We start from the raw sequence: 20,384 nt of genomic DNA on the forward strand, positions 1-20,384 counted from the left end.
GGCTGCAGAAAAAAGTGATTTAGATAAAACTTGAGGAGGAGCTAAAGCTTGAGAGACTTCAATAGAGACTCAAGAGCAAGATAGAAATTTCATGGGTTCTTTTGGTGTCTCCGGCGGCGGTGGCTGGCACATTGACTGAAATTGGTCCATAGTTTATTTGTGGGTTAAATGGGTTATGGGCGGGCTTTGGAAATTTGGGTTAAATAATTGGTCAATTCGGGTTGTGGATTAGGATTGTGCCACGTGTACAAAATGAATGTTCCGTTAGTGGGAGGGGCAAATGTGCACTGATTATTGGACGGCAAGGGCTTTGATGGACATAAAGTACGACGGAGGGTATTGATATACCATTTTCAAAAATTCGGGATATATTTGTCTTTTTCCCTATATTTAAACAACAAAAATTCATTTTTGTTAGTCTCTCTGACATTTTTCTTTGCAGACGCTCTAAAACCCTAACCCAAACCCTAGATATCCCAAGAATGTAAATCAATCTCTTCTCTAAATGGTTTTCAATTCTATCATAATTTTTCCCAGTTCTATTTGCTGATTTTGTTTTACTTGGATCTGTACTTTTCAGTTATAGTAGTAGTCAATAATGGAAGACACAAAGGAGAACGATGCTTACGAGGAGGAGCTTCTTGACTACGAAGAAGATGATGAAAAAGCCCCTGATTCCATCTCCGGCAAAATTAATGGCGAGTCCGCCAAGAAGTGAGCTTTACACTTCACTTCTACATTTCTGTTGCGTTGTTTGTGCGTGTGTTTTTTTTTTTTTTAACAAATGTACTATTTTTGGAGTTCGTAATCACACTGTATAATGATTTCATCAGTTCTGATTTTTTTGGCTAGTAGTGCTTATGTCATCTTGATAATTTTTATTCGTTTTTTCTTTTCACTCTTAGAATTTGTGGTCTATGGAATGAATTGGGTTCAAATGTATCTTAATATGTTAGTATTTTACATAGCTGACCAGCTAGTTTGGCATTGAAGTGTAGTATTAATTGTAGTAGTGCAGCTATTGTAATTACACACTAAGTTTGAAATGCTTTATTTTTCTCAATGCAGGGGTTACGTTGGCATTCACAGTTCCGGATTCAGAGACTTTCTGCTAAAGCCAGAGCTATTGCGGGCTATTGTGGATTCAGGCTTTGAGCATCCTTCTGAAGGTAGGCCATCTCATTTATGGGCACTTGATTTCACAGAAAATCTTTTTATTTAGTTTGTTAGTTGGATTTTTAATTTGAGTACTTCTGTGCTTAAACTTCACCCTCCCCAGAACCCACGTGTGGGATTACATTGGCTATGTTGCTGTTGTTGTGCTGCTTGTGGAAAAAAATTTGTTCTCCTGTTGCCTTCTTTACTCTAAAAGGATATATAAAAAGAAATACAAGTAGATATATGCTATCACTTGCAGCTTGCAGGGATCTGTGATTGGTGCTTATGAATATAGCCGAAGTAGGCTCTTCTAGAAAAGAAAGATGATGGTATTGCTTATCATACAATGAACTAGCGTGCATAGATATGTCAAGATGAGTTGACAAGAGCAAGAAAGTTCAGAAAAGTTGCTCTAGCAATGGAGAAATCAACTAAATGACTCTTTCTTCATATAGATCTAACAAGCCAACCTTCTGTAAGATAGACAAATGGACGTGTTTAAGTTATAAAGTTCATCTTTTATGCTTAGTTTCCTTTGTCTCTGAATAATCTAACTTTGCCCTAATGTATGAGCAAAGACTATGATACATTGCATCATTTGAATTCTTTGCTTTCTGTCAGTTCCTTAAATTTAAAACTTAATATTTGTAGACTCTTTGGCTGATAATCCCTCCTTTCCAAATGTCATAAAATAGTGCAGCCATTGCTAATCTTAGTTTTACTGATAGTAATGTTGCCTTTCATGTGCCTTAGATTTGGATGTTAAGGTAACTCTGGTAAAAGGTACTTGTTTTGAGTTAGTTTTGTTTCTGAGAATGATCATTATATAAGTATTAATGAGAATGCTAGCGTCTACTGGAATAAGTCTGATCATTCATCTTTCTCATTTACCAAGATTTACCAAGTTGAAGGGTACTTATTTATGACAACTAGTCTGGTTGCATCCAAAACAAAAAATTAGAATACAATTAAGTTTGATCTGTACTGTATTACTACTATGCTCGAAATATCTGGAATTCCTTTGTCTCCAAATTGTCCACCAAATGCAAGAGGGCCATCCTCCATCTGTCTTTGTCACCTACTCTAGTTCCAACTACTTCCTAACTAAAAAAACTTCAGTAATCTTTCTGGGTATTGTCCAAGCTATGCTGTTGAGATTAATAAATATCTTCCATAACTGATCAGTTATCCTACAATGTGAATCTGTCTCCACCTCCTTCCCAAATAAATAAGCATCTTGAGCAGAGAGGAAACTTCTTGATTATTTTATCATGTGTGAGCACAACTTCGTTTGCCCACTAACCATGTGAAGCATGCGAATTTGTAGGGACTTTAGGGCCTGTTTGGATGGGCTTATAGCTTATAGCAACAAGCCATATGATAGAAATCCTAACTTATGACTTTCGACTTATTTTTGGCTTAAAAGCAACTGTTTAAATTTTTTTTTTAATTTTATCCAAACACTACAAAAGTGCTTAAAAGCTATTTTGACCTAAAAACACCTAAAATAAGCCAATCGAAGTAGGCTCTTAGTCGTCCAAGTATGTTTCAAGGCCAGTTGGTTACGTGAGGCCATGTTGATTTATCATTTTATAAGCTGCATTAACTCTGAATTTTCCACTGTTGTGTCCTTGTCAGCTCAGTGTGTCATTTTCATTGTGAATTCTTATGAAGTTCTCCAACTGTTTGTAGAACTCAATGATTCTGTTCATCTCCGAATCGTTCAAGCATCTTTTAAGTATCAGTTCCCAACCTTGAGGGGACCACATTTCAGCTATAGACTCTGTTGTGTTGAGCTAGAGAAAATATATCAGGAAATCGATCCTTCAAAGCTCTATTCCCCAACCAGTTAAAAGGATGTCCTGCCATCATTTTGAAACGTAATTCTTTAAAGAAGGCCATAATACCCCCATACACATCCAAAGGCTAACACCATAAGTTGAGTTAAATGGTTTAGTCATCTAGTTGTCTTCTATTTCATATTTAGCTTTGATCATCTTGCTCCATAATCTTTGAGGGTCTTGAGAGTACTTCCTAACCATTTCAATTTAAGGTCTTTACTGTGTTTTTTCAAGTTTCTATTTCCCATGCATCTTGAGCCTTGTTTAGAATTACATCTTAACACTTACCAGATGATAAACCTTTTTTTCTTTATTGCCTTACTACAAAAAAATTCCTTCTAATGTTGTCAAATCTTTTGGCGACTCCCACAGGGATGGGAAAGGGGATATCATATAAGTTGGTAGTGAGTCTAGTACTGAATTTACGGAAAAGGACCTAGAATACCCTTAAACTATTGAAAATGGTACAAAATTACTTCCCTTCACCCATTGGCCCCGAAATACCCTGACATATACCTTTAGGTCCTATATTGCCCTTATTTTTAATAGACTTCAATTTAAACCTAATTAATAAATTAACTAATGATGTGTCACTCATTTATTATTAGTCAGCCTGTAATTAACTTAAATTGATTTAAAAACCAAACCATTCCCAAATTAAATTGACCCGCCCCAAATCAAATTTCAATTAAAAAATCTCCACCCTCCACGACCATGGCTTCCCTGCACCGGCCACCGGCGTCTGACAGAGAAATGAGAATTTGACAATTCCGGTTGAAGTAGTGATGAGCCAAAATTATGCTTGATTTCTACTTGTGTTTGTATGTTGTGGATTTAGTTTGTATAAGTTTTTATTGTATTAACTTGTTAATGGTGTTTATTCCTTTTCTTTTTGTGAATTTCCATGTTATTAGGGCAATGTTGGAGTTTGAACAGAATACAATCAATCCAAAGTTGTTACCTTTTTCCTCCCTGCAATTTTCAATGTGAATCAAGTGAATCTTCTAAGGTTACATGACGGAATTGATGCTTTGAGATTATGTTACCTCTTCGGTTCATTTTCTCATTTGCATATAATACTAACAAGTTGAGAAGCTTAAGGATTTGTGCTTCAAGCAAAGGGAAGAGATAAAGCACTTAATAATTCCATGTTATTCACAAATGTTATGAATTCTCAAATTTTTTGGAAAAGCCGGTTTAGAACTCAAACAAGCATGGGCTGATGGTTTAAAATTTTTTGGGACGGTTCTATTTGATTTGGGGTGGGTCGATTTGATTTGGAAATTGGTGGATTTTAAAATTAGTTTAAATTAATTATCGGTTTACCAATAGATGAGCGCCCTGTCATTAATTAATGGGTAAACTACATAAATCTCTCACTAGTTTAGGTTCTAATTACTAAGATTCCCGATAGTTTCAAATATTACTTCCTCTACCATATTTCGTGCTTAGGATACATGAGTCTGAATCCGCGAGATACATGTATCTGTCGAATTTTAAAAGCGAGATACATATTTATTTGCTTAAATTATTAGTTGTAACTGATTTCCTTAATTGAAGAAGCAATTTTTACCAAGTTGTTCAACTCTTTCAAGGAAATTATGATAAGAAAAGAAGACAAAGGGTCACCCTCCTGGGACTTCTCTGAGCAGGAAAGAAACCTTATGGAGAACCTAAGTTGCTCCGACTCGGGTGCGGGTGTCCGATACCGGTACGGATCTAGAGGTCGGATCCTTCGTGATCTAATTTTTAAGATTCGGGGATATGGATCCATGCATGGATACGGGTGTGGGGATCCGCCTAAAAATAATTAAAATATCTAAAAAATAGAGTTATAGAACTTAAATTATGAGATATTATGTGGAGAACTTGAGGAGAATCCTAGAAGGTGATTAAAGGAAAAGGACATGTGTGTGACTATAAGACTTTTGAAGCTTATGGTGTTGAATATTCTTTTCATATTTTGTGGCAATAAAAGCTTCTCATTAAGGGTAAATTTAAGTTAAATTGTTTTCAGAAAGAAACTAAGAATCTTAAAAACTTGTTGTCTTAAACATTACATAACATTTGTGGGACTATAGGACTTTTGAAGCTTATGGTCTTTGATAGTTTTATCATATTTTGTGGATATAATACCATCTCCAACCTATCTCTATTTTACTCTCCATTCTCTATATGTGGAGAGTAAAATAGAGAATGTCCATTCCAACCCTCTATTATTTGAAATAGGAAAATAAAATTGATATAGAAATAATAATATAATATTGAGGAAAGAGAAAATAGATTCTTTTTAGAGAGTAAAATAGTGATTTTGGTTGGAGTTGATTTTCTGGAAAAATAGAGAACTTTATATTTGGAGTGTAAAATAGAGAATAGGATTGGAGATGCCCTAAAAGCTTCTCATTAAGGGTAATTTTAAGTTAAATTGTTTCAAATTTTTTGTGGTCATTTTCGTTGGAATAGACTAAAACGGAAGTAGAATAACATAAATTGAATCAGAGGGAGTAGTTGAGAATTTGCTTTAGCCATGTGCACTATTACTTTACACTTCTAGTACTTTATTTTAGTTTTTATTATATTTTATTTTGTATAAAGTTGGCCCGAGATGAGTTTAAATGGAGTAACATGGTCATTGAAGATGCATTAATCGACTTCAACATGCGTGAGACTGAGGCATAGTTGTATTGTTGTTTCATAGTTGTTGTTATGCTGTTCCTTGTCTTTTTGATAGTTATTAATGATTTCTTTCTATCTTTTTGTTTTCCAGGTAAATTATCACTATCACTACTATTTTGGAGATGTACAATGGTAAACTTTTTTGAACTGAAACTGAGGTCCCTCTCGCTACAATCTCTTTGGTTCTTCGTCAGTGCAACATGAATGTATTCCGCAAGCAATTTTAGGCATGGATGTTCTTTGTCAAGCTAAATCTGGAATGGGCAAAACTGCTGTTTTTGTTCTTTCAACGCTGCAACAGATTGAACCTGTTGCTGGTCAGGTTGCTGCCATAGTTCTATGTCACACAAGGGAATTAGCTTATCAGGCATGTATTGAAATATGCAAAACAAAATTTAGAAATTCTTTCTGCTTCCCCCTATGTAGGTAAAGTTAAAAATATTTTTGTGTGGGGTTCTTGGTTGCTGCAGATCTGTCATGAATTTGAGAGGTTCAGCACATACTTGCCTGATATCAAGGTTGCTGTTTTCTATGGTGGTGTCAATATCAAACTTCACAAGGAGCTTCTAAAGAATGAATGCCCTCATATAGTTGTTGGAACTCCTGGAAGAATACTTGCATTGGCTAGAGATAAGGACCTGTCTTTGAGGAATGTGAGGCATTTTATACTGGATGAATGTGACAAAATGCTTGAATCACTTGGTATGTGTTAGCTGCATAATGCGATTCATGATTCCTGTTACATTCAAAACCATGCGAGGTTCTTTCAGTAGCTCTTTTACTGATTACCTGTGTTTGTTTCAGACATGAGAAGAGATGTGCAGGCAATTTTCAAGACGACTCCTCATGACAAGCAAGTAATGATGTTTTCAGCAACACTCAGCAAAGAGATTCGCCCCATTTGCAAGAAATTTATGCAAGATGTAATGCCCTGTGGCCAGTTCTTCAATTTAGAAGTCTACCATTCTTCCATGATTTCAGTTTTCTGCACGAGATAAGGTGTATCTGGCCAAAGTTTATTTTATAATAGAGCTCAAAGATAGGGATCACTAGAGTCCAGTTGTTGAGCGGGAAATCTGATTGCTGCACTAAAGCTTTTAGTTTGCTTGTTCTTGTCCCTATTTGTTTTGTTATTTTTCATTTTCTTGTGATGAGATAATAGTTGAAAAGGTCTCGAGGAGATATATAGTGGAAACAGAATAATGGTGGGTGGGTGGGTGGGGGTTGATGATTGCAGCTTTTTGGTAGTTTTCTTTTAGCATTGTGAGAACACATTTTAAGCAACAATGGAAATAGTTGATGTGCTTTTACACTATCTGCAAGGAGAAATATCAAAGAACCTCAGTTCATGGGGATCTCCATCCTATCCATTTCGTACTGGATACAATTAGCTTCACGAAGCTCCTAATATGCTTTGGTATGACATTCCTTTCAGCCAATGGAAATATATGTTGATGATGAGGCCAAGTTGACCCTTCATGGACTTGTACAGGTATGTCTTTTGGGACCTAGACATGTTAACATCATTCTTAAAATTAGTAGCCTTCTTACCTTGTTTCTATTTCATGATAGCACTACATCAAATTGAGCGAACTGGAGAAGAACCGGAAGCTGAATGACCTGCTGGATGCGTTGGACTTCAATCAAGTTGTTATATTTGTCAAGAGTGTAAGCAGAGCAGCAGAGCTGAATAAATTGCTTGTCGACTGCAATTTTCCATCTATCTGCATCCACTCTGGAATGACTCAGGAAGAAAGGTCTATATAGCTTTTAATTTCAAGTGCTCACCACTTAATTTGCTTGTGCACTAAAGTTACACTTAATTTATTGATCAAATCATTCTCCACTTTGTCTTCTTATGCACTCAAAGATGTACTTAGTTTCTAAATCCAATAAGAGCTCTTGGAGTTACGTCCAAGGTCCATTTCTTAACGATCCTAAAGTTATGTGGAAGTTAAAATGATGTTATCCAGATATGAGTTTGACAAAATATACTCTCTCTAGGATTCTTCTATTAGTTGTATGTGATTGAATATGCTGATTACTATGCTTTATTAATGTTCTACTATTTACTCCTCCATTCATTGTGTTAGTTATCTATCACGACCCAAAGTACACTCACTCTAAATGTGACATGGCGTATAAGGCCACGAAAGGTTCTACACATGCCACTTGACATACATATACACAACATAATAGAGAAAAACAAGAAATCTCATAAGAATGTAAAGAGTTGGACATAAGCGGAAGTACATCAAAGTTTAAACAAGCCTTCTATTACATCAAATGAGTGGTCGGGACGTAACCCGTACACCACATACAATGTCTGAAACGAAAACATAAAGAAGCAATAAATGTGTCATTGTCCTGAAAGTATGAGGACTCAGCAAGTCTTCAAAATCTCTAAGTGCTGCCACGAACGGAGGGAGAGGAATTGTCAAGCGTTACATTATTTTTTGATAAAGGTAACATTTGTATATCAATCATCAGCTCAAAGCTGGTATCCAAAATTTACATCATATCGTCCCTCCACACATGTGTGTCGGGCATAAACAAAAGATAAAGAAAAGAAAAGAAGAAAAAAGAGAAGCTATCTCTAGATCCTCCTTTCATCTTTATAAGGACCCTAGAATGTCTACAATAACCACAGCCACAGGGTCATCTATATACTCTGAACTACACCAATAGCAAAAAGTGATAATGCAGTTCATTTTAATCTTGTGCAGAGGGCTGCTCTTGTTATCAAAATTCCTAGAATTCCTTTCTTTCCATATGGTCCACCAAATAACAGCTGGGACAATTTTCCATCTACTCTTGTCTATGCTACCACTGCCCTCCATATTCCAGCTTTCTAGAGCCTGTCCTGTTCTCCCTGGAACAGTCCAACTTATACCTTTGAAGCTAGTAAACAAATTCCACAGCTGGCCAGCCACTTTACAATGTAAGAACAGATGATTAATTGTCTCTGCAACCTGCGCACAAAAACAGCATCTTGGGCACATTTGTATTCCCCTCTTCATAAGATTCTCTTGTGTAAGTACAACCTCTTTCACCACCAACCAAGTAAAAACTACCACTTTATATGGTATATTAACCTTCCATATAAGCTTCCAAGGCAGAAAGTTAACTTGGGATCCCATCTGATTCATAATTCTATATGCAGAACTAACAGTGAATAAACCTTTATTATGACATTTCCATTTAAGAGTGTCTTCTCCATCCTTGAATCCTAAGAACTGATCAAGCGTTACATTATTGAAACAATGTAATCACAAATATGCATTAGTACATTTCATGTACTAAGTATGAGGGGAATGCAATAAAACATGAACATGATCATAATGGGACACAATTGAAAACATGATAAGCATGACCAAGCTAAACATAGTAAAATCATTGAAGAAGAATAACATGGTCAATGCATCATAAACTCACAAGGAAAGATTCATAAAACATTTGTAAGTAACTTAGTTCATATTGTGGGATATTAGCTTTAACCGACATTAGACCATACGAGCTATAACATGGAAACCGATGTAACTCCTACAAATGATAGAACTCTATATCATATCATGTGCTGTATATGGATCCACTAGCTAGGCCATTTAAGGCTAACCTACGGGGGCACACAGTTAGGAACTAGATGTTGCTACTAGAGACTACCCTATTTGAGCCTTTACCTCAAAGTTCTCTCGATGCTAAGTTAAATCCTGATGGAATAGTGATTTTCATAAAGTCATCATTATCCATGGACAAGTATAATTGAATTACTAATCCAAGCTAAAACAACATAGAGTAGCTCATTAAATCTTGAATCAAGTCTAAGTGAGAAAACGTTTCACCAAGTCATGATACCTTAGCATGTGAGAAAAACCTTTCACAATTCATTGATGCTCATCTTAACGCAACCTAAATCATAACTCATTCCGTTTCATAAATTATGCATAAGTTAACAAAAACATCATCCATTGATTCATAACTTTCTTCAAATTCATGCAATGTAGGGTTCATAGTCAAAATCATGATCAATGCATGGGTTCACATGGAATTAATGCTATTGAATCTAAATAGCATTAATTGAATCAATGCATGGGTTCACATGGTTCACCTTGTCATGATACCTTAGTATGTGAGAAAAACCTTTCACAATTCATTGATGCTCATCTTAACGCAACCTAAATCATAACTCATTCCGTTTCATAAATTATGCATAAGTTAACAAAAACATCATCCATTGATTCATAACTTTCTTCAAATTCATGCAATGTAGGGGTCATAGTCAAAATCATGATCAATGCATGGGTTCACATGGAATTGATTGGAAAACATTAATTGAATCTAAATAGTCATAATATGATCAAAATCAAACTATTGAATCCATACAAATAGAACCCATGATGAATTGAATGGAAACTTAACCAATTGAATTGAATTTGAATTTGGAGAATTGAACAATCTTTTGGGGACTCAATTGGTGAATGGAGCCCATTGATGAACTCCCTACATACCTTGATTGAAGCCCTAGAATCAATGGTGAACAAGGAGACTTGATCTTCAAGAACCCTAGTTTCCTCTTCCTTTTGATCTAAAGAGAAGATTTTTGGAGAGACTTTAGGAATTTGATTGAATGAGGGAGTTGGGGAAATTTCTAAGGGTAAAGGGTATTTATAGGTCTTAGATTTAGTGTAAAAATGACGTAGCATAGACATTTAGTGCATTGGAAAAGACCCAAATACCCTTTAAAAATAACTGCCGGTTTGACCTACGGGTCCGTAGGAATTTCTATGGTCCGTTCTGGTTGACCGTAGAACCAACTTCAGAAACCCAAATATTCAATTGTTTCCCACGAAGACAATACTACAGCCCGTTGAATCTCCTACGGTCCGTAGAACTCAACTTTCACTTCAAAATTTCACGAAGTCTTGGAACCTTTCTACTAGACCTTCCTACGTCCCGTAGACCAAATGATGGCCCGTCAAACCCTTCCGTAGGACTGAGGTCCTAAATCAAATCTCTGCATTACCCTTACAAATGCCATTTACAGCCCGTTAACCATCCTATTGTTCGTCCTGTCAAGTCGTAGTTCAAAACTTCAGAAACTTAATTTTCGTAAACACAACCCAACTTCTACGGCCCGTAGGACATCATACGGTCTGTAGATGGGACTCATAGTTCACTACTGACAGCCAAATTCTGCATTTTTCTTTCCTTTTCGACTTTCTAGCTTCTGGGGTATTACATTATCAAAACTTGCTCATATCGTTGTATTCAATTTTCATCACTATTGTGTGATTGAGTGGAATTAAGAAGCTGCACCAATTCTTTAATGCTGCCCTTAAGTTTTTATTAATTTGTATCTGATGCAAGTTTAACTCATAACTTGTCTCTGTTGAGTAGATTGACTCGCTATAAGGGTTTCAAGGAGGGGCACAAGAGAATTCTTGTGGCAACTGATTTGGTTGGGAGGGGCATTGACATTGAACGGGTCAACATTGTTATTAACTATGACATGCCAGATTCTGCAGATACTTACCTTCACAGAGTAATTCTTATCTTTGGTTTTCTGTTTTAATTTATACATCTTATGTAGATTCTAATAATTATCTTAGTACTTGTAAATGTATAGGTGGGTAGAGCTGGTAGGTTTGGAACTAAAGGCCTTGCCATCACATTTGTCTCGTCTGCATCAGATTCTGATGTTCTTAATCAGGTTAGAGAACTTTGATATTTCTATCCTGTTATGGCGTATTCTGTTGATTCACTTGTTCTGACTTGCTTGTGCTTTACTAATTATAGGTTCAGCAGAGGTTTGAAGTGGATATTAAAGAGCTTCCTGAGCAGATTGATACTTCCACATACAGTATGCTGTTAATTGATTTTTAACATTAGCACTTGCTTTCATTTCCTTATGTTTGTTGCTTTTCTCAATTATATAGGCTATATGAACTAATTGATAAGAAGGTTCTGGAAATTTTAGCCATTTTCTGCTTAGAGGTTCTGAAATGGACATGAAAATAGCCCTTTCAATGCAAACTGATTATTTTATGTGGATAAGTGTTTCAACAATAACAACATACTTAGTGTAATCCTGCAAGTGGGGTCTAGGGAGGGTAGTGTGTATGTAGACCTTACTCCTACCTTGGGAGGTAGATAGGTTTTTCTGATAGACCTCAACTCAAGTAAAAGTATTACAAAGCAGTTCGAAAGAAGAAACCAACGAGAGTGAAGAAGCCAATACAAAATGCTAAAGAAAGCATGACAACACATATTAAAAAGGAATAGTCACTACAACAAAATAATATGAAAATCGAGTGGATACGAGTTTCTGCTGTTAACACTAATAATGGAAGGAGAAGAGCAAAACAGATCCTTTCATATATAAGAAACTAGATTGGCTAATTTATCCTGAACTATCCTATTAGTTTACTGAGTATCTAATGAGATTGTAAATAATGAAATATTCATCAAATTTACACATGGGGCTTGCCTTTTGTGTTTACTATGAAATAGATGGCGGAGTAAATTCATAACTAAACCTGTGTAGTTTTTAAAAGATAAGTGTGACTTTCTTGGTAAAAGTTTTGCATTGAGTGCGTGAAAGCTGGCCTGGACACCATGGTCATCAAAAAAAGAAGTTTTGCATTGAGTAGAAGTATCCTTTGCTACAGTGAGTTTGGAAGATTGTGTGTATTTTGGCCCCTTTGTGTTTTTCTAACTTATTCTAATACAATTGTTTCCTGATGGGTTGATACTGTGAAATATCAAAGCTAAGTGTAATCTTAATTGTTTTTTCTTTTGTATTTCTCTTGAATTTGCAATGTGTTTTAACTGCTTGAGCAGTTGGTTTAAGGTGCTCAAAAAGTAGTCTTGTGTGTGCAGTGCCATCATAGTGGAGTGAGGTCTTCCTGGAAAATATTCAGGTGAAGTTGCATGAAGATAAGGGAACTCACAATAAGGCGGTTTCGAAATTTGATCCAATTAATTGGGAGAATGAGTAGCTGCCTCTGTTTCAGCACTTCTAGATTGATGTACCTATGGAATCCATACATGTTTTATATAGTTTGAGAACTCCAAATGTTAATGTAATCCTTTTAAGAACACAACTGATGTCCCTTCTGCTGCCTAGTTGCTAATGATTAATTCAGGCCAGGTCCAGAGTACTAGTTGATGTTTACTTAAATTTGTTCACTTGAAGTTCGAGAACTATATTTGTGATGAGAAATTGTAAGCTGACAACTGAAACTGAATCTGGAAACTCTGTTAATCTGGTGAGTATATATTTTTTTTCCGCTGATTGTGCCTTGTGTAAGACATTCCTGGCACAAATAAATTTCTCATACCGCTGTCCTAGCAGATGAAGCTGCACTGTCATTTGAAAGTGCTGTTTTGATAATACGATGGATGCAGCTAAACAAGTTCCGGTAGATCATCTCTATTAATGCATTCTCGACAATTACTTGTAGAAAAATGCATGGTTCTCTTAAGTAGCTTGGAAGATATAGCGAGACATAAATGGCTCTACACTCTAGGAAGTAGTGTCAGAGAATCATGTGATGTCTGAAACAGTGCAACTAAATATTGTGATGTTAAGATCAGTTTGATAGAGATGGTGGGAGGGCAGGAGTGTGGTGGGAAGTGAAGGGATGGTATTGGGCAGGGTGTTAGTTCGAAGTGGATGCAAAGTCACTTTAGGCAGAGATGGCAATGGTAAAGATGTGGGAAATTGTGGCGGTGGTCGTCCAGATGCTTTCAAGAAATATTGCTATGATCATCAAAGTTGATGCAAAGTCAGTTTAGGCAGAAATAGCAAAATGGTTAAGATGTGGGAAATTGTGGCAGTGGTCGTCCAGATGCTTTCAAGATATATTGCTATGATCAACAAAGTGGATGCATAATTAGTTTAGGCAGAGATGGGAATGGTAAAGATGTGGGGAATTGTGGCAGTGGTCGTCCAGATGTTTTCAAGAAATATTGCTATGATCATATACAATTCTTGAAAGCAACCATTATCAAAGTGGGATTCTTTCTTCAAACTATATATATAGTTTGGGACAATAGGGCAGGGCAGAGCTTTGAAGAAGGTGTGGGGCAAAACTCATTTTTCAATACAATTAGGGGTCGTTTGGTAGAGTGTATTAGGAAAAATAACGCATGCATTAACACTGTGTATTACTAGTACCTTGTTTGGTACTCTTTTCCAATCTATGTATACACTCTATTGTGTATTAAAGTGTGTATTGCTAATACCATGGATTTTTAGGTATTAGCAATGCAATGGTTTTAATGCATGCATTAGATTAACTAATGACAAAACTATCCTCTATTAATAATAATAATAATAATAATAATAATAATTAATTATTATAATTATTATTATTATAATTATAATTATTAATTATAATTATTATAATTATAATAATTATTATTATAATTATTATTATTATTATTATTATAATAATTATTATTATTATTATTATATTATAATTATNTATTATAATAATAATAATAATTATTATTATTATATTATAATTATTATTATTATTTTTGTAAAAGAATGTGGGGATATTTTGGTAAACAAATATTTTTTTAATAGTCTTTATACAAGACTTGCTATTTCCAATACATCAAACCAAACAATGTATAAGAAATAATGCAAGCATAACTAATGCAAGCATTACTAATGCATGCATTACTAATACATCATAGAAGCATTATTCTTATACACTCTACCAAACGACCCCTTAGTGTGATAGCAAAAGTAGCAGGGCTTAAAAATATTTCAGCAATTTCTTAAGAGCTCTGTTACTATTGAACTTACAGCCAGCCAGGGTTATTTATACCTTTCTTTATCATGTTTATTTTTTTTTCCTCTTTCTATTCTTTTCATAACTAATTTCTCTCTCTTCTTGCCATGGTAATTTATTGTTGGAAAAACTAAATAATAGACCTACTTTAATACTATATATACTATTATTACCTATACTTTCAAAATATTATTCCCTCCGTTTTTAAAAAAAAAGTCTAGTTTAATTTGACACAAAGTTTAATAGACTTTTCAATTTTGTAGTCTTAAATTAAAGTTATACCAAAATATCTTTTAATCTTGTGGTCTTAAACATGTCACGTGAAAAACTTAAACTTAAGTGTTGCTAAAAAAGGAGTCATTCTTTTGAAACAGGTTAAAAAGGAAAGCAAGTTATTCTTTTTGAAACGGAGTGAGTACGTATCTTACCATTAATTAAGAGTTTCATATCATATATTGAAAAAATACACTTAGATACATGCATATTTACTACTAGATACACAAAAATAGGGAGAGAGGCAAGCAAGATGGGGAGGGAGGTAAGTGAGATTCGTATGTATCCTAGATTCATGTGAATCACACTAGATATATGTATCTGTATGTTTCTAGTGTGATTCACATGTATATGGTAGAGAGTGATGAGCGATATGGGAGAGATGCGAGCGAGATTTATTATGTATCCAGATACATGCGAATCCACTTGCATACAATGTATCTAGAACAAATTACATCTACTGTATCTCCATACACATCTATCTGGACGTATTTGGACACACCAAAATATAGTAAGATATGTAATATTATAAATTAGTGTGTATCTAAGTAATTAACTCCTAAACTAGTGTGATTTATGTAGGTCTCCCTTGATTGTTCCCATCTAATACTACCGTAGTGGTGGTTTATGTAATTCCTTATAAGTGAGTTTATGTTTATATGAAAAAGTTCAAATCAATTTTAAAAGATCCAACTCAACACAGTGGGTGGAACAACTGATCAATAAAAAAAAGAAAAAAAATAAAGTAATGTGCATAGTACAATTTTTTTCAAGGTGAAAAAAAATGAAAGAAAATATATAAATACGTCCTGATAAGGCAGAACAGGGCAATATTTTGAAAACATGCTTAGTTAGTTAGGCAAGTTAAATTTAAGCATGTCAAGATTTTCCCCGCCCTGCCTCGCCCCATTTATATTCTTAGGGTTAGATGAGACATGGGTGTGAAAGATTGGAAGCTTGTGTAGTGTTAATTCAACTTAAAATAACTTGATATTAGTTGGCGGCCCCTCACCTCTGTTGGAGTCCCCTACTTTACCCCTAGAGAAAATAGCCTTTTATCCCCTGTACCCCTCACTAAGACTTACCTTGCTACCCCTAATACTATCATCACATCCACTAAAAGTAGCAAGCATAGAGGATACATTTATCCATCCTGATAAATCCTTAGAGATAGAGTCCACATCACATCACCTTTTGTCCAACGTGGAAGCTCTCTCTCCACATCCTCCTCCAGCTATGATACAACTGTATCGAAACGGACCGACGTAGATATTACCCCAAATCCACACCGCCTTAAAGCCGAGTCTCTAAAAATAGATCAATTGAAAAGGATTCTGATACTATTATTCCTAGTACTGACAGACAAACAAATAATAAATCTTCCAATATTATCTCTACTTTTCCTATCCGCACCATATTTATTAACTTACCAAATATAGAAAACAATGCCTCACTCGCGTCTAAGTTCCCAAACCAGACGCTAAACAGCCAAATTCCAAATTCTTCAAACTCATCACCATGTGAACATACCAAAAATGGAAAATATGAACCATCCCATCCCCCAAAACTCCCAGAATTTTCCACCACAATTACCAACGACCCTTATCTACGCCACTTCAGCCCCACCTCCAAACAGAACTCCAATGTCATGGCTGGAGATGAGCCTTTGTCATGACCCAAAGTACACCCTAGACGTGACATGGCGTGTAAGACCCCGACAGGCCCTACACAAGCCACTTAGCATACATAAATAAGATAATAGTATTGAAATAGTTTAAAAGACTGTTTATAACATAAAAGAGTTTGTCAAAACGAAGTGGAAGTCTATATAGTCTCAAAGCCATCTATTACATTAAGAGTGATTGGTACATAACCCGTACATCACATACAATCTCTAAAAAGTAAAGACAATAAGAAATAAGGCTTGGTCACCAGATCACGAGGAATCACCAATTTTCCATATCTACTAAGTGATCCCTAGCCACGAATATGCGGAATAGGAGCGTCGGACCCTACATTAGTAAAATAATGTTCAAGAGTATGTGTTAGTATAAATATGTCCCAAGTATGATGTCAAAGCATAAAAGTTTTGAAATCATGCTAAAAGGACTTTTCATGATATGCAAAGACCAAGTCAAAACATGAGATAAGAGGGTTAGAAAACATAAATCGTAATCATGGTCAATGCAAGTAAGATCATCTTTGAACAAATGTTAGATATTTCTTGAAGTAACCTTAGTTAATCATTGTTGTGGGAAGTAGCCTTAACCGACATAGAGACCATGTGACCTATAACATGGAATCCGGTGTACTCTTCTCACACCAAAAAGAGGGTGTCCTACTTGCCAAGGTAGGACCTTGAACTTCTAGCTTAAGTGGATCCACTAGCTAATATATATATATCCAAGACAATCATCATCTATCTTAAGACAATCATCCTATGGGGGCACATAGGTATGGGATAAGGAGATTGCTACTAGAAACCCTGCCTCAAGCTATGGGAGAGCGTCCATCTCAATATTCTCTCGGTGCTAAGCATAAATCCAATAGAATAGTTATTAATTTAATTTATCTTATCATTAAGAGACATGTGTATTTGCCACTTGTCGTATCATAGGATAGCTCCTTAGACCATGCGTGAGAAAACCTTCACCATCCATGATATTTTCATAATAGCTTTTAACGCCCATAGTCATTCACTCCATGCTAGAAATGGCCTACTACTAATGGAAATAATTTTGAAAGCGTGATCTATTATCATTGATGGCATATCCGAATACCATACCAATCAAGATCTAATTTGGGAAAATAGCCAGAAAAGCATTGAAGGAAAATCGAGATGTCATTCATGTCATGTGGCCAAGCTGCATAAAACATATAGATATCTTCATCTATAAGCTTACTTGAGTCATAAACATACTTTCATAAACATGCATCCTTTTCAATAATTCATAAGCTTCATCATGTTTTCAAAGTCAATACATCCTCAACTTCATTTACATCAATCTCATCAAAAGGACATGCATTTCTTCTTAAATTCATCTTTCATTGTTTATAATCAAAATCATGGATATTCATGGGTTCATGGGAAATAAACTTAAAAATATGCAATTACTTCAATTCATGAATAAAAAAGTCACAAAACAATCAATTGGATGAACATTGAAAGGAAACCATGACATTGGAGATTTCTAACTTGTAAATTGGAAAATTTAGGAACCCTATGGAGGAAAGGCCTGCATAGGTGAATACTATCATACCTTGATGCCAAAACCTTAAAATCAATGGTGAAATTATAGACTTGACTTGAAAGCGCAACTTGACTTCTTCTTCTTCTTCTTAGAGAGAGAAATATTTAAGAGGAGGTGCTTGAACAACATTTGGGATTTTTAAGAAAATGAATTGAGTTTGGGTGATTTGGGGGTTTAAATCATTATATAGGGATTTGGGTAGAAGGTAAAATGACGTACTATTAAGTTAAAACAATTGGGAAAGACCTCAAAGCCCCTGACTTAAAGCTGCCGAATTGACTAATTGGAAGGCCTAAACGGGTCTGAAGAAATTCTAACTGATAGGGCTTCACTATTTTGGGCATAACTTTTTACTCTGAGCTTGGAATTAGGAAAAATCGTTGGTGTTGGAAAGATGGCTCACAAATCTTTAATTTGATAGGTCATGGGCCACTTAATTCATTTTGTGTTAAAACATATGATTGTTTGAAGTTGACCCTGAACTCTAAGTTTGATAGACCCCCTTCACAGACGACTACACAGTCCGTGTGGGGCTTCATGGGCCATTTAGACGTCTGTGGTCCTTGACCAGTGACTAGGGGAGAACCCCTTTTGATCTAGGCCACTTGACGACTCCTATGACGACCTGTCAACATCACCATGGACCATCTGGGAGTCTGTTAAGGTGAAGCTTGCTTGGGGCAGGTTTTGGAAATCTATCACGAGCCGATTAACGATCGTGGTCCCCTTCGCGTCCCCTCTAGGGTTCCATGGTCCACTTTTGGGCTTGTGACTTGCCCACTTGACCCTTTTCTAGCCTTTCTTAAATCGAGGTGTTACAATATCTCTCCCTTGGGAACATTCTTCCTCGAATGAATTCAAACTAGTACGAAAAGAGTAGGAGAGAAACTAATAACCAAATCATTAATGCAACTTCATCAAAATGCACATAACCAAGGAGGAACCTCGACTCCAAGCTTTTAACATATTCAAAACATCATATCATAAGGTCTATATGCAACTCGTACTCAAATGCACATAAACATGAAGCAGTTAAGTAAGCTAAATCATATCTTTGAAAAGTCAATTTTTTCGTGAGCATGCATGCATGAGGAAGCATGAGGATGACTAAGACACACGAGTCTTAAAGAGTGAATCATGAGGGCTAAGGCTTCAAAATAGACCCGAAGATAGAAGGAAAATATAGGGATACTACGATATCACACCGCCTTCGAATTTTCGCACACCAAACCATGACAAGGAACTCTTCCAACATCAACATAGTTCTACTCACACACCAACAATGAACCACACTATCTCTCCCTTCCTCCCTAATCTTTTCAAATCCATCTCCCTCAACCCAAGAATAACACCAAAATCTTAACAACAACGGACCCATTGATACAAGTAAACACTTAAGAAGTTTCCACTAGGATTTCAAGGACTACTTCAAACACAATCACCATACATGAAGCCTTACCATAGCCAATGAAACACTCAATATCAAGGAATGCGTAACCACAAGCTTAAAGACCATAACTTACCAATCGCTAAATTCGGAGAAGCCTCATGATCTTTTCGAATCTGAAGAGCATAAAACATATATTGCTTCGGGGCACTTGAACCGAAACCACTAGATTGAACTTGCCTACCATCTCTTCCCTTAGCCGTAAGTGATGGATAATCCCTAATCTTATGGCCACTCTTACCACAACCAAAGCAATCATCCGTACCGATCAAGCATTTACCCTCATGTCTTCTTCTACTCTCCCTACACTCGGGCCACATATAATCACTAGAATCCTTACCTCGAGAACAATTACCTCCACCGGACCTTGAATGTGAAGAATCGCCATCATCCCTTCTCACCCTCTTTGAATCCTTAGTTTTCTCCTTAAGCTTTTTTTTGTGTGCATGGACCATCAAACGGGAGACATCCATCTCCTTAACAAGAATAGAGGTTAGGGATTCTTTGGCCACTAAGTCAGAATCCCCCGACACTAGTTTACTCATCCTTGCCCTTGATTTAACGACTGATTAACGTTTCAAGGACACTTCATCCAATTCTAAGTGTCAATGATCGTTAGTCAGTATATAACCCAACCAACTGAGTTGGGGTCGATCCCACATAGAGTAGCTTTCTTTTGAATTCAAATACGAAAGTATGACGGTGACCTTTGCAGCTGAATGAACACAACACTTAAGAATCTAATAGCCAAATTTTAGGATGTTGTTACCAACCCACTTCGACAATCAACAAGGAATGATCGAATAACTAGAAAACACTTGGGGGATTGACTAACCAATTGCCAAATTCAACTTAATGGGTATACATAATTACCAACAATGTTAATTCATCGCGGGTAGAATGGATTATAAGTAAAGCAATTTTCTCTCGAACA

At 35.9% G+C, this 20,384-nt stretch overlaps 2 protein-coding genes across 4 annotated transcripts; one reads left to right on the top strand and one right to left on the bottom strand.

Moving 5' to 3' along the window:
• Positions 1–421: 421 nt before the first annotated feature.
• On the top strand, positions 422–12,991 carry LOC125874664 (DEAD-box ATP-dependent RNA helicase 15-like). 3 transcript variants are annotated; one of them, XM_049555658.1, is made up of 12 exons: positions 422–484; positions 581–714; positions 1,069–1,169; positions 5,870–6,042; positions 6,146–6,377; positions 6,480–6,598; positions 7,111–7,167; positions 7,248–7,432; positions 11,073–11,217; positions 11,302–11,385; positions 11,472–11,535; positions 12,555–12,990. In XM_049555658.1, exons 2-12 carry the CDS (start codon positions 599–601, stop codon positions 12,563–12,565), a joined length of 1,287 nt encoding a protein of 428 aa, XP_049411615.1. In that variant the 5' UTR covers positions 422–484; positions 581–598; the 3' UTR covers positions 12,566–12,990. The 3 variants fall into 3 exon arrangements, with proteins under 3 accessions (XP_049411615.1, XP_049411614.1, XP_049411616.1); XM_049555657.1 differs by lacking the exon at positions 422–484 and having other exon boundaries at positions 493–714; XM_049555659.1 differs by lacking the exon at positions 422–484 and having other exon boundaries at positions 684–714; positions 5,767–6,042; positions 12,555–12,991.
• Positions 12,992–19,485: 6,494 nt separating this feature from the next.
• On the bottom strand, positions 19,486–19,923 carry LOC125873787 (uncharacterized). The gene has a single exon (XM_049554640.1). The coding sequence runs from the start codon at positions 19,921–19,923 to the stop codon at positions 19,486–19,488; it is 438 nt and encodes a 145-aa protein (XP_049410597.1).
• Positions 19,924–20,384: the final 461 nt, after the last annotated feature.

Source organism: Solanum stenotomum, chromosome 8 (assembly GCF_019186545.1).
Source record: "Solanum stenotomum isolate F172 chromosome 8, ASM1918654v1, whole genome shotgun sequence".
NCBI classification, from domain to species: domain Eukaryota; kingdom Viridiplantae; phylum Streptophyta; class Magnoliopsida; order Solanales; family Solanaceae; genus Solanum; species Solanum stenotomum.

Bases quoted from the DNA above. Each gene is read 5' to 3' on its own strand.
- LOC125873787 (XM_049554640.1), bottom strand. From the start codon at position 19,923: ATGGATGTCTCCCGTTTGATGGTCCATGCACACAAAAAAAAGCTTAAG.
- LOC125874664 (XM_049555658.1), top strand. From the start codon at position 599: ATGGAAGACACAAAGGAGAACGATGCTTACGAGGAGGAGCTTCTTGAC. The intron at 11,218-11,301 runs GTAATTCTTATC...GTAAATGTATAG, and splicing joins CAGATACTTACCTTCACAGA to GTGGGTAGAGCTGGTAGGTT. The intron at 11,386-11,471 runs GTTAGAGAACTT...TACTAATTATAG, and splicing joins ATTCTGATGTTCTTAATCAG to GTTCAGCAGAGGTTTGAAGT.